The 13,134-nt window shown below is 41.3% G+C and overlaps 1 protein-coding gene across 11 annotated transcripts in view; it reads right to left on the bottom strand.

Moving 5' to 3' along the window:
- LOC129638074 (S-adenosyl-L-methionine-dependent tRNA 4-demethylwyosine synthase TYW1) overlaps positions 1-13,134 on the bottom strand; it is a 146,303-nt gene that overhangs the window by 84,941 nt on the left and 48,228 nt on the right. For all 11 annotated transcript variants that reach the window (XM_055562579.1, XM_055562580.1, XM_055562581.1 and 8 more), the window contains one exon: positions 12,463-12,572. In XM_055562579.1, coding sequence (XP_055418554.1) covers positions 12,463-12,572 — 110 coding nt within the window. The remainder of the gene's footprint in view (positions 1-12,462; positions 12,573-13,134) is intronic.

Genomic DNA, 13,134 nt, shown 5'->3' with positions numbered 1-13,134 from the left:
AGAAAGAAGAATGACTGAGTACTGGCAAGGCAGTCAGATGCACTGGAAGTCAGATGCACCAGGTTCAAACTCTGGCTCTACCACTAAGGTGATCTGTGTCCTGAGTCAAGCCACCCATCCCCCCTACACCTATGCCCTGATGTATAACGTGGGGAATTCACACACACGAACACAGAGTTGTGAGAATTCAATGAAACAAGCCACATGAAATAACTAGTTTGGTACCAAGCCCAGCACATAAGCATTTTTTTTAATCTTAGCTGCAAATATTTTGTTATGATAATTATTTCATGAATTGTTCTATAAAGTCAATTATTTTCTATTTTAAATAAAATGGTAATTCCATTCAATTCAACATGCAGTTGCTCTTTGAACAACAAGGTTTGGAAGAGTGCAGGTCAACGTGTATGTGGTTTTTTCTACACACACACATACATATATATATAGTTCTTTTATATACTGCTGCTGCTGCTAAGTCGCTTCAGTACTGTCCGACTCTGTGCAACCCCAGAGACGGCAGCCCACCAGGCTCCCCCGACCCTGGGATTCTCCAGGCAAGAACACTGGAGTGGGTTGCCATTTCCTTCTCCAATGCATGAAAGTGAAAAGTGAAAGTGAAGTCGCTCAGTCGTGTCCGACTCCTAGCGACCCCATGGGCTGCAGCCCACCAGGCTCCTCTGTCCATGGGATTTTCCAGGCGAGAGTACTGGAGTGGGGTGCCAGTGCCTTCGCCTGTCTTTTATATACATATATACATATAATTTTTGGAAATTTCTGTTTATGTAAAAGTTTTTGAAGATTTGTGACAATTTGAAAAGTCTCACAGATGCACCCCATAACACAGTAATATTCAAAAGAATTTAAAACTTAGGTGTATCCTGAATGCATAAAATACATGTAGATACTACTCTATCATTTACTATCATAAAATATACATGTATTTTTTTAAGTTAAAATGTATCAAAATGTACTCACACAAACAGACCTTGTATAGCACCACTCCCAGTTGACAGAAATGTAAACAAAGGTAAAGATGCAGTATAGCCTGTAAGACTGTACACATTTCCTGGCACCTCCTGTTGCTAGGGCACTGAGCACAAGTGCTCCAAGTATCTGTCTGAAACTCCAGGTGAGAGGCATCATCATGTGAGCAGCTGTCTCTCTAGTCAATTTCACTGCAGTACAGGTTTGAAGTTCTCTCATAGTTTTCATCATGTTTACTGCAATACCGTAAACCTTGAATAACAGCACGGACCCATATGATACGTGATGCTCCCAAGAAGCAGAGAAAAGTGACAAAGGGTAAATGGCTTGATATGCACCAAGAGTCAAGTCTGCAGCTGCGGCTGCCCACCGCTTCAAGACAAATGAGTCCAGTGGAAGGACCATTGTAAAAAAACGAAAAAGAAAAGGAAATTCATGAAGCGGTCGCTGCAGCTACAGCAGGTGTGAAAACCTTGAGCTTTTTGTAAAATGCCTTTGTATCTTGTATTGAAAATGCAGCTTTTATGTGTGGGGCAGGATTGTTATAAGAAAGACATACCTATAGACGAATATGATTCAAAAGGTGAAGTCATTATATGACAACTTAGAGCAACAGGAAGGTGAAGGATCTAAAGCTGGAGAATGGAATGCCAGCAAAGGATGGTTTGATGATTTTAAAAAGAGGTCTGACTTTTAAAATGTCAAGATAACAGGAGGAGCAGCTTCTGCCAACCAAGAGGCAGCAAAGGAATTCCCAGCAAAGAAAATCATTGAGAAGAAAGGATACCTGCCTGAACAGGTTTTTAATGTAGTCAAAAGTGCCCTATGCTGGGGTGCAAAGAAGGCTTCAAAGGACATTTTATTAGTAAGGAAGAGAAGCCAGCACCAGAATTTAAGGCAGGAATGGGCAGGTTAATGCCATGGTGCTAGGCAAATGCAGTCAGGTTTATGATTACGACTGCTCTTCTCTATAAAGTTGTTAACCCCTGAGCCTTGAATGGATAAAATAAACACCAGCTGCCAGTCTTCTGGTTGTACAAAAAGAAGGTGTGGACAATGGGAAAACTTTTTCTAGATTGGTTCCATGGATGCTCTGTCCCTGAAGTCAGGAAGTACCTTGCTGGTAAGTGACAGTCTTTTAAAGTTCTTTTGATATTGGACAATGCCCCATATTGGACAATGGCCAATCCAGACCCCATGAGTTCAACACCACAGGCACCCAAATGGTTTACTTGCCCCCAAACACAATGTCTCTAATTCAGCCTCTAGACTGGAGGTAAAGACCTTGGGCTTCCATGTGATGCTAGTGGTAAAGAACTGCTGGCCAATGCAGGAAACATAAGAGACGAAGGTTCGATCCCTGGGTCGGAAAGATCCCCTGGAGGACAGCATGGCAACCCACTCCGGTATTCTTGCCTGGAAAATCCCCATGGACAGAGGAGCCTGGCTGGCCGCAGTCCATGGGGTCATAAAGAATTGGACATGACTGAAGCGACTGAGCACGCATGCATGCACTTTATGTCACTGAAAGATGCTGACGCAGAAACTTAAGATTCCAGAATTTTTATCCTAAGGTCATAGCAATAAGCTGAATAACCCAGAAAAAGGACATAAGGTTCAACACAGGGTATTTCTATTTCTTTGGGTGTTTTTTTTGGGGGGGGGGGCACGGGCATTGGTTAATGATGAACTTTTATTCTTTTAATACTTTCTTATGCCTTTTTTAAATTGAGGTATAATTGACAAATATGAGTATTTCTATTTCTAAAGACTGGACCAATCAGAAATAAAACATTCTTTCTTCTCAAATAATGATACAGTTCCCGGCCAAAGATCTTCCTAAGAACCCCTCTGGCTGAAAGTCACATACAATATATCTTTGATCCAGCCACTTCTATTGTGATGTTTATTTCATAAACAAGCTTCAGAAAACAATTAGCAGGTGGTATTCTCTTCCTGGCTTCCCCCACACTCCTTTTGGATGTGTACTTTAGCACACCTTTTTCCTGAGGCCCATCTATTAAGAGACCCTTTATTTATTTATTTTTTTTACAGCATTCTGTGTATTTTAATAGCCAAAAATTGCAAACAACGAAAATATCCATTAACAGGTGAACAGATAAACAAATGATGGTGGAATTCTACAATAGAATAGTTCTCAAAAATAAAATGGAAATCAACTACTGATAAATGTTGTAATATGGATGAACTCAAAATCATAATGAAAGAAGCCAGATTACACACAAAAAAGAACATGCTCTATGATTCTATTTAAATTCTGGAAAATGTGAACTAATCTATAGTGGCAGGAAGTAGATTAGTGGTTGTCTAGGAGCAAAGTGGGCAAGAAGCAAGGATTACAACAAAATAGGATGACACTTTCAGGAATGATTGGTTGCTCACCGTCTTGATTGATGTGATGCTTTCCTGTGCTCACGTGCTCTGTCGTCTCCGACTCTTTGCAGCCCTGTGGACTGTAGCCCACCAGGTTCCTCTACCTGTCGTATTTCCCAGACAAGAATACTGGAGTGGGTTGCCATTTCCTACTCCAGAAGCTTTCCTGGGTACGTATATGTCAAAACTGCTCAGACTATCCACTTTAAATATGTGTAGTTTATTTCAGTCATATTTCAATAAAGTATTTAAATATGCTGATATAGTAATAATGTAGTGAAAGGACTAAGAAGAGTAAGTTTTTTTTCCTTCTCAAAGGAAGGGCTGTGTGGAGCGTTGAAATTCAGAAGGACCTTAGATCAGTCAGTATTATTGGACGTGCTTGTCTGCAAGCTGTTACTGGTGGTGGTGGTGCTTTAGTCACTAGGTCGTATCTGACTTTTGTGACCCCATGGACTGTCGCCCACCAGGCTTCTCTGTCCATGGGATTCTCCAGGCAAGAATACTGGAGTGGATTGCCATTTCCTTCTCCAGAGACCCTTTATTTTTTGCATTAAACGATAGATAAAAACACCTAGCAACAAATGATGTCTTCTTCATCTTTGCACTTTCAGCACTGAGCACATTCCTCCCAAAGAGTGTTCACTTACTTGATCTCAGCTGAACTGGTGGGAAACTGAGTTAAAGAAACCTAAGCCTGAGACTTCCACGGTGGTCAAATGGCTAAGACTCCACGCTCCCAAGGCAGGGGGCCCGGGTTCACTCCCTGGTCAGGGAACTAGAACCCACACGCCACGATGAAAATCGAAGATCCTGTGTGCCGCAACTAAGACCCAGCATAGACAAATACATAAATTTAACTAAGGGAAAAAAAAAAAAAGAAACCTCCACCCCATTCTCTGAAGCCTGTGTCTCCCTGCCATGGTGGTATTTGGAGGGGGGAAGTGAGCATTTTGAAAAGATGCTGAGTTGCACTTTAATCCTGACCCACTTGTAATCAGTATAAAGTTAATTTTACATTGTGCATATAAAGGGGAAAGCTAATAAAGGTCATGGGAAGAAGACTGGTTTAATGATCAATGAAATAACTGAAAAGACAATGATTACCCTTGAGATTGAGAACAGAAGCACAAAAAGGAAACGTTGAAAAGATCAGAATGTCTTCAAAATGTGCTGAAGGCTGGCCACTGAGCCAAAAGCTGGAAGTAAGTGTTAGTAAGTGTTAGTCACTCAGTCGTGCCCAACTCTTTGTGACCCCATGGACTGCAGCCCACCAGGCTCCTGTGTCCATGAGATTTTCCAGGCAAGGATACTGGAGTGGGTTGCCATTTCCTTCTCCAGGGGATCTTCCCGACCCAGGGATCAAACCGGGGTCTCCTGCACTGCAGGCAGATTCTTTACTGACTGAGCTACAAGGGAAGCCCCAAAAGCTGGAAACTCAGAGGCAAAAACAATACCGACAACAAGACTCATCCCATACAAAAATCAGATCATAGAATGACTGGACCAGACCCAAGGGAGGGAGTCGGTGATCAACACGGGGTGGGAAAGCACCCAAAGAAACTAAGGACTCCACAGCAGAGTGATGGGAAACATCAGTGAGTTAAAAGAGTGCGGTCTAAGGAGAGGCGGGAGTGGAAAAACTTAACAAACTAAGAAGGAAACGGCTACAAACCTTTGAAAATTGCCTGTAACTTCCAACATATGACTCCTGTTTCCTAAATTTCTGTTGAAATCTGAAATTCATATTCCTCCAGATATAATGCTATTAAAACGGAGATGAAGTTACCATTCAAACCCCCAACCCCCGCCAACATCAAATTAATCTGTAATATACCTAAACAATGAACTTCCCGGGTGGCGCTAGTGGTAAAGAACCCACCTGCCAACACCGGAGATGTGACAGACTCAGGTTCGATCTCTGGGTCGGGAAGATCCCCAAAGAGGAAATGGCAACCCACACCCGTACTCTTGCCTGGAGAATCTCATGGCTACAATCCATTGAGTCACAAAAAGTCAGACACAACTGAAGCAACTTAGCACAGCACATACCTAAACTATAGCACTACCAAGTCCATTTCAATATCACCTAATCAAATTCAATTTTTTTTTCCTATAGGAAAATGTATCCCAAGTTCCAACTGAGGAAACCAGAAACACACTTTTACGTTTGGCTTTTTGTTTTGTTTTTCTTTTTTGTAAGCCACAAGGGGACACAGGGTAATAACAACAGGGCTTTAACAGGGAAATTCTAAAATGGATGTGGAAGAAGAGAAAGCAGAACTAGTTTCCTGTAGGGCATCTGTGAGTAATTCTACATTTGAGATTAAGCCACTTCTCCATGCCAGTCTCTACTAAGGAATTCTGATTTGGCGAAGACAGAGAAGAGACTCTCCACCAGGGGCTAAAATGAAATCTAAGTGACACTCCTGCATCTTTAGCACCCAGAACTGGAACGTGTGTCAGAGCATCACCCAGGGGGCGGAACTCAGTTCAGAAGAGGTAGAGTGACTTCATTAGCCTTGCCATCCTTACTCTGAAACTGACTATCCAGAAAGGACAGTCATCTGTTTCATTAATATTTACACCCTTAGAGATCTCTTCAAGAAAATTAGAGATACCAAGGGACCATTTCATGCAAAGATGGGCTCAATAAAGGACAGAAATGGTATGGACCTAACAGAAGCAGAAGATATTAAGAAGAGGTGGCAAGAATACACAGAAGAACTAAACAAAAAAGATCTTCATGACTCAGATAACCCAGGTGTGATCACTCACCTAGAGCCAGACATCCTGGAATGCAAAGTCAAGTGGGCCACAGGAAGCATCACTACGAACAAAGCCAGTGGAGGTGATGGCATTCCAGTTGAGCTATTTCAAATCGTAAAAGATGATGCTGTGAAAGTGCTGCACTCAATAAGCCAGCAAATTTGGAAAACTCAGCAGTGGCCACAGGACTGGAAAAGGTCAGTTTTCATTCCAATCCCAAAGAAAGGAAATGCCAAAGAATGCTCAAACTACTGCACAATTGCACTCATCTCACACACTAGCAAAGCAATGCTCAAAATTCCCTAAGTCAGGCTTCAACAGTACATGAACCATGAACTTCCATATGTTCAAGCTGGATTTAGAAAAGGCAGAGGAACCAGAGATCAAATTGCCAACATCCATTGGATCATTGAAAAAGCAAGAGAGTTCCAGGAAAACATCTACTTCTGCTTTATTGACCATGCCAAAGCCTTTCACTGTGTGGATCACAACAAACTGTGAAAAATTCTGAAAGAGACGGGAATACCAGACTACCTTCCTGCTTCCTGAGAAATCTGTATGCAGATCAAGAAGCAACAGTTAGAACTGGACATGGAACAACACACTGGTTCTAAATCAGGAAAGGAGTACATCAAGGTTATATATTGTCACCCTGCTTATTTAACTTATATGTAGAGTACATCCTGGGAAATGCTGGATGAAGCATAAGCTGGAATCAAGATTGCCAGGAGAAATATCAATAACCTCAGAAATGCAGATGACACCACCCTTATGGCAGAAAGCGAAGAAGAAATAAAAAGCCTCTTGATGAAAGTGAAAGAGAATGAAAAAGTTGACTTAAAATTCAACATTCAAAAACTAAGATCATGGCATCTGGTCTCATCACTTCATGGCAAACAGATGGGGAAATAATGGGAACAGTAGCAGACTTTATTTTTTGGGCTCCAAAATCACTGCAGATGGTGACTGCAGCCATGAAATTAAAAGATGCTTACTCCTTGGAAGGAAAGTTATGACCAACCTAGATAGCATATTCAAAAGCAGAGACATTACTTTGCCAACAAAGGTCCATCTAGTCAAGGCTATGGTTTTTCCAGTGGTCACGTATGGATGTCAGAGTTGGACTGTGAAGAAAGCTGAGCACCGAAGAATTGATGCTTTTGAACTGTGGTGTTGGAGAAGACTCTTTAGAGTCCCTTGGACTGCAAGGAGATCTAACCAGTCCATTCTAAAGGAGCTCAGTCTTGGGTGTTCTTTGGAAGGACTGATGCTAAAGCTGAAACTCCAATACTTTGGCCACCTCATGCAAAGAGTTGACTCATTGGAAAAGACTCTGATGCTGGGAGGTATTGGGGGCAGGAGGAGAAGGGGACGACAGAGGATGAGACGGCTGGATAGCATCACTGACTGGATGGACATGAGTTTGAGTGAACTCTGGGAGTTGGTGATGGACAGGGAGGCCTGGCGTGCTGCAATTCATGGGGTTGCAAAGACTCGGACACGACTGAGCGACTGAACTGAACTGAAAGGTCCATCTAGTCAAAGCTACGGTTTTTTTCAGTAGTCACGTATGGATGCGAGAGTTGGACTATAAAGAAAGCTGAGCACCAAAGAATCAATGTTTTTGAACTGTGGTGTTGGAGAAGACTCTTGAGAGTCCCTTGGACTGCAAGGAGACCCAACCAGTCCATCCTAAAGGAAATCAGTCCTGAATATTCATTGGAAGGACTGATGCTGAAGCTCCAATACATTGGCCACCTGATGCAAAAAACTGACTCATTGGAAAAGACCCTGATGCTGGGAAAGACTGAAGGCAGGAGGAGAAGGGGACAACAGAGGATAAGATGGTTGGATGGCATCACCGACTCGATGGACATAAGTTTGAGTAAGCTCCGGGAGTTGGTGATGGACAGGGAAGCCTGGTGTGCTCCTGTCCGTGAGGTCACAAGGAATCAGACATGACTGAATGACTAATCTGAACTCAACTTAGGGATGAATGAGAGATAGAACACAGTGATTTCACTGATTGAAGGAGGAATTCGGGTTCATTAAAAAAGAAAACTTTAGATTATAACCATTGATAAAAACTGAGTGAAGTTAGAAAATCTTACTGCCTAGCTGAATGCCCACAGTAAACAACCATCGATTTGAACATTTCAGATTACTTTCTGCCAAGAGCCAAAAAGATAGAAAACACATCTTCTAATACTATAGGTTTCACAGTAGGATTTGCTGCAGTTACTAAAATGAGACGGATTTTCAAAAAAGTATTTAAGCCCAGAATGAAGTAAGAAGCATTAACAAATAGTCACCACCATCTAAAAAACTGGAAACTAAAGGAGTTCTCATTCTTAGTGAAAATATAATGAATCAGAGCTCCTTTAAGCCCATGGGCAGACCTGTCTACTGCCCACCACACCTTCAAAAATTCACTTGTTTTCTACTACTGTAAAGAAAAACTGTTTTCAGTATTCTGAAGAGTGTCAGTGTACAAGTATCAACCAGTTCCAATTTGAAAACCTTTCGAGAAAATTTATTGTTGATTAAATAAAGAGATGTTTTGCTGACATGGTAACATTTTGTCAAGGCAATTAATTAAGGTATGCAAAAAGCATCCTTTGTGAGAATTACAAGGGCAAGGAAGATACTCTATAAAAGCTGTTTTTAAGGGTGAATGAATGGCAGCTGCTGTATTTCGGGGGTCACCCCCACCCTCTTAGGCATTCTCCCCCCTACTCAGGATTCACTTATTCACAGACATACTCTGTTCTTTGTCCCTGCAATCCTGTATCTGTCCTTCCCCTGCAAGACAATATATATACTTTAAAATGCTTTGTCTCTTATGCCACAGGTACCTGAAGACAAACCGTCTAAGATGCCTACTGATTAAAGCAAGCACAAGGTTACTAACCAGGGACACCTTTCTGCACAGGACACACCGTCCAACAAGCTAGGCAGACAACAAAGACTACGTGCTCACCGAGCTCGCCTAACATATGTTATTAACGTGAAGAAAGGCAGCCTCATGATTTATTCATCTCTTATTTCCATTTAAAGTGCATTTACAAAAATGCTCCTGTCAGAAAAATCACGATCAAAACTCAGGTTGTCACTCTGTATCAAGGACATCTCGGGATGGAAAAATGCATGTCTACTCCTCGGGGCTGCTTCCACCCATACAAACTGCCTGGCACACAATTTATTCAGGGAGCTTCCTAGATGTCCAGGAAACACACATCCTCGGCTATCACCCCATTATTTAAGGATTCAACTGCTTCTTTAAGCACCAAATAAAAACATACTGATTACACTAAAGAGGTAAAATTACTGGTGTTTGCTGCTTCTGATATGACTGTCTAGGATGGCTAATTTTACGTGTCAACTTGGCTGGGCCATGGTGCCCAGTTTAGTCAAACGTTATTCTGGATGTTGGATGGTGAAGATGTCTTCCGGATGAAATTAACATTTAGGTCAGTGGACTTTGGGTAAAGCAGACTGCCCTTTATAATGCAGACGAGCCTCATCAAATCAACTGAAAGCCTTAAAGAACAAAGGCTGACAGCCCTCAAGCAAGAAGGAATTCTGCAAGCAGACAGCCTCTGGATTTGAACTGCAATTCTTCCTTAAATCTCTAGCTTGCTGGTCCACTCCATCAGATTATTTTTATCTTTTTGATTGACCAAGCCTGTACAATTCCATGATCCAATTCTTTAAGCCAATCTCACTCTATCAATCTCTCTCTCTCTTTCTCCCTCTAAACACACCCACACAGCATCCTGATGACTCTTTCTCTGGAGAACTCTGACTAGTAACTAAGTATCCAAAAGAAAGAAAGACTTTGCCTTGAAATATACTTAAAAGGCATATGGTTTATTTGAGGGTCATGATCAATAATATTAACGAAATCAACAAAGAGTCTAAGAAAAGCTAGTAAATTCCTGATGTGGAGACTTACTAGTTTTTTACTACACAGTTTCATTTAATTTTCCAAAAGGCTGGTAAGAGACACTGCTTTTTCCAAATAAGAGAAAATGACTTGTTTCCAAAAAAAAAAAAAATTCTTGAGACTAAAAACCAAGATGAAATGTTAAAATATTTATTAGCATCTCTGCAGATGTACAAGTTGGCACATACATATGTACACATATATGTATAGGGCAATTTTCCTTAGAAAACTCATAAAGATAATATAAATTTATAAATTACTTTTATAAAAATACCTTTATAAATTATTATTGCTCTTGAATCATTATTTGCATTACTTTCCCAATTTGTCCTAGGAAGTCAGAATAGTAGTAAGAAATACCATGGTAAAAAATAAGAAATAGATTTGGTCTTTGCTCTGGTTCCTGGCACAAAGCTCCTATAACCCCTGGGATTTCCTGAGTGGTGGGAGTACCTTTTGTCATTCATAAAGATCCCTTTCGGGACTTCCCTTAGGGGTCCAGTGGTTAAGACTCCATGCTTCAACTGCAGGGGACTCAGGGCACTAAGATCCCATATGCCAGGTAGCGCAGCCAAAAAATAAATAAGGAGCCCTTTTTAAGTACACCTAAGTACATTTATGCAAATGGGGTGGCATAGGGTAGGACTCCTAAATAGCCTCAGGATGGGGCTGGTCACCATAAAGACCAAGTGTTCAAAGGATTAGAATTTTCAATCACACCCATGGACCAGTGAGAAAGGGAAAGGGAACTGACAAATTAAGCTCTATAAAAACCCTTGAACAAGATTTGATGAGCTTCTGGGTTGGTGGATGTATCCATGTGCTAGGAGGGTGGTGCACCCCAGTTCCATGGGGACAGAAGCTCCTGGCCTCAGGACCTTTCCAGACCGACCCTATACTTCTCCATCTGGCTGTTCACCTGTGGTCTCTATAATATCCTTTATACCAAACTGGTAAACATATGTAGATGTTTCTCTGTTCTGCGAGCCACTCTAACAAACTAACAGAATCCGAGGATTTCGTGGGAACTTCCGATTTACAGTTGATCAGAAACACAGGTAACATCCCAGGCTTTCCATTGGCATCTGAAGTGGGGTGCAATCTTACAGGACTGAACCCCTAACCTGTGGGTCTGATGTTATCTCCAGACAGTGCCAGGACTGAATTACACTTGTTGAACACCCAGGCAGTGTCTACTGAGACCTGGAGAACTGCTTGGTGAAAGAAAAACATCAGAAACAGTGTGATCTCAAGAAGCAGTAGTGACCTGGCAGAAAAAACTTCTCTGCATGAAAGGACTACCTGATCTTCAAAATGCTAATTACTGGGGTTTATAAAGATTCCCATTTACGATGCAAGAGTGCAGATGCCAAACCCACCTTGGCTGGAATTCACTTTTTTTGTTGTATATGAAAGGAAAGGAGAATAAAGGAGACAGGAGTGACAAGGGATGGGTGGAGACAAGAGACATGCACATTTAACAGGGAACCTAACACATTTCAGTTGATCACCTGCAATTGTCTTTAAAAAGCCATTATTTTATTGGGTTGGCCAAAAAGTTTGTTCAGGTTTTTCCTTAAGCTGCTACGGGAAAGCCCAAAGAACTTTTTGGCCAACCTAATACCAGTCCTCCATATCTATCTACAGTGGTGGGTCTCAAAGTATAGTTTCCAGTTCAACAACAGGGTTATCAGAAAATGTGTAAGTGATGTACATTCTAGCTCCCTCCCTCAGACTTTCTGAATCAATCCCTGGGGAAGGAGATTGGGAATCTCTATTTTAATGATCAATTCTGATGCACACTAAAGCTTAAGAACCAGCCATCTCCAGTGGAGTCAAATACCTTGAACTGTGAGACACAGTAGATCAGGAAATTCTAGACACTGAGTAGCAGAATTCTATACATCACTGTGGATCATGTGGAGGAAATCTGATTAAAATTAACCCTCCTTTTTTGTACAGCATTTATTCAAAAATGCCTTCCTAATACTATCTAACTGGTATTACTTATCAGTTGAATGATCTAAAATTATCAGTCGAATCACAAGGTTGCTTTGTATCCAACACAGCACAATAGCAAAAGTTTTTAGGAGGAATGATGATACATTCCCAGCCAAAATTTACAAGCTGAATGCACTATATTAAAAATAGCTAAGCTCTGAATTAATTTTTTAGTTCTCCCATCATATGATATATATAAAGTTATCAGTGAAAACTACAAAGGCCAAAGTATATATAGTATTTCTACAAAGTTTTCGATTTCCTACACAAGAATTTGCCAGCAGGGACAACATTCTGCCAAAGGAGGCAATTCCTCTGCCAATTTAATTCAAGCTATTAGCATTCCTTTGTAGAGGGAAGATAAATACCTTTAAACTGCTTGATCATGTTCTGATGGTTCTCAATGGCTTCCTTCAAGATCATTTCAGGTTGGTCCATTTTCCACCGCCATTCGGTACCCACTGGATTGGTGTGGTGCCTAGGAAAAAGAGAGGCAAAAGTTCTTCAGAACTCTGTTAACTCTCAGCTAGTCACCCACTATGAGGGAGTCCATATAATTATAAAATCCAGGTTGGTTTTCTCCTAAAAGCTCAGCTATCTACAGCTATATTTCACAACTTATTTTGAGTCATGACATCTAGGACAGACAGACAGATGGACAAGGGAAATGCTTGGCCAAGACTGAGGCTTAATCAGAACAATACAACATGTACCCCTCTCTCCCAGCCACACACCACCAGGCTAACAAGCATCCAGCAATGACCACCAGTACAATACTGTTTCAAGACTCTCTCTGAGAGGCAATGGGAAGACCTAAAGCTTAGGATGGATCAGTCACGGAGGGAAAAACCTCCAGCAAACCCCAGGCAACACTCAAGGTATCTCTAAAGGACACCAGAAAAGAAAGGGGTGCCAATTTCCACACGCAAAAAACAATCATCTCAGTCTCTAACAATGTTGGACTTCAAAAAAAAAAACAAAATAAGAGGCATACAAAAAAGCAAGAAAACAATACATTTCCAAGAGACGAAGCAATCAAT

The sequence above is a fragment of the Bubalus kerabau genome, chromosome 23 (assembly GCF_029407905.1).
Source record: "Bubalus kerabau isolate K-KA32 ecotype Philippines breed swamp buffalo chromosome 23, PCC_UOA_SB_1v2, whole genome shotgun sequence".
NCBI lineage: Eukaryota > Metazoa > Chordata > Mammalia > Artiodactyla > Bovidae > Bubalus > Bubalus kerabau.
This window is presented reverse-complemented; position numbering and strand designations above follow the sequence as displayed.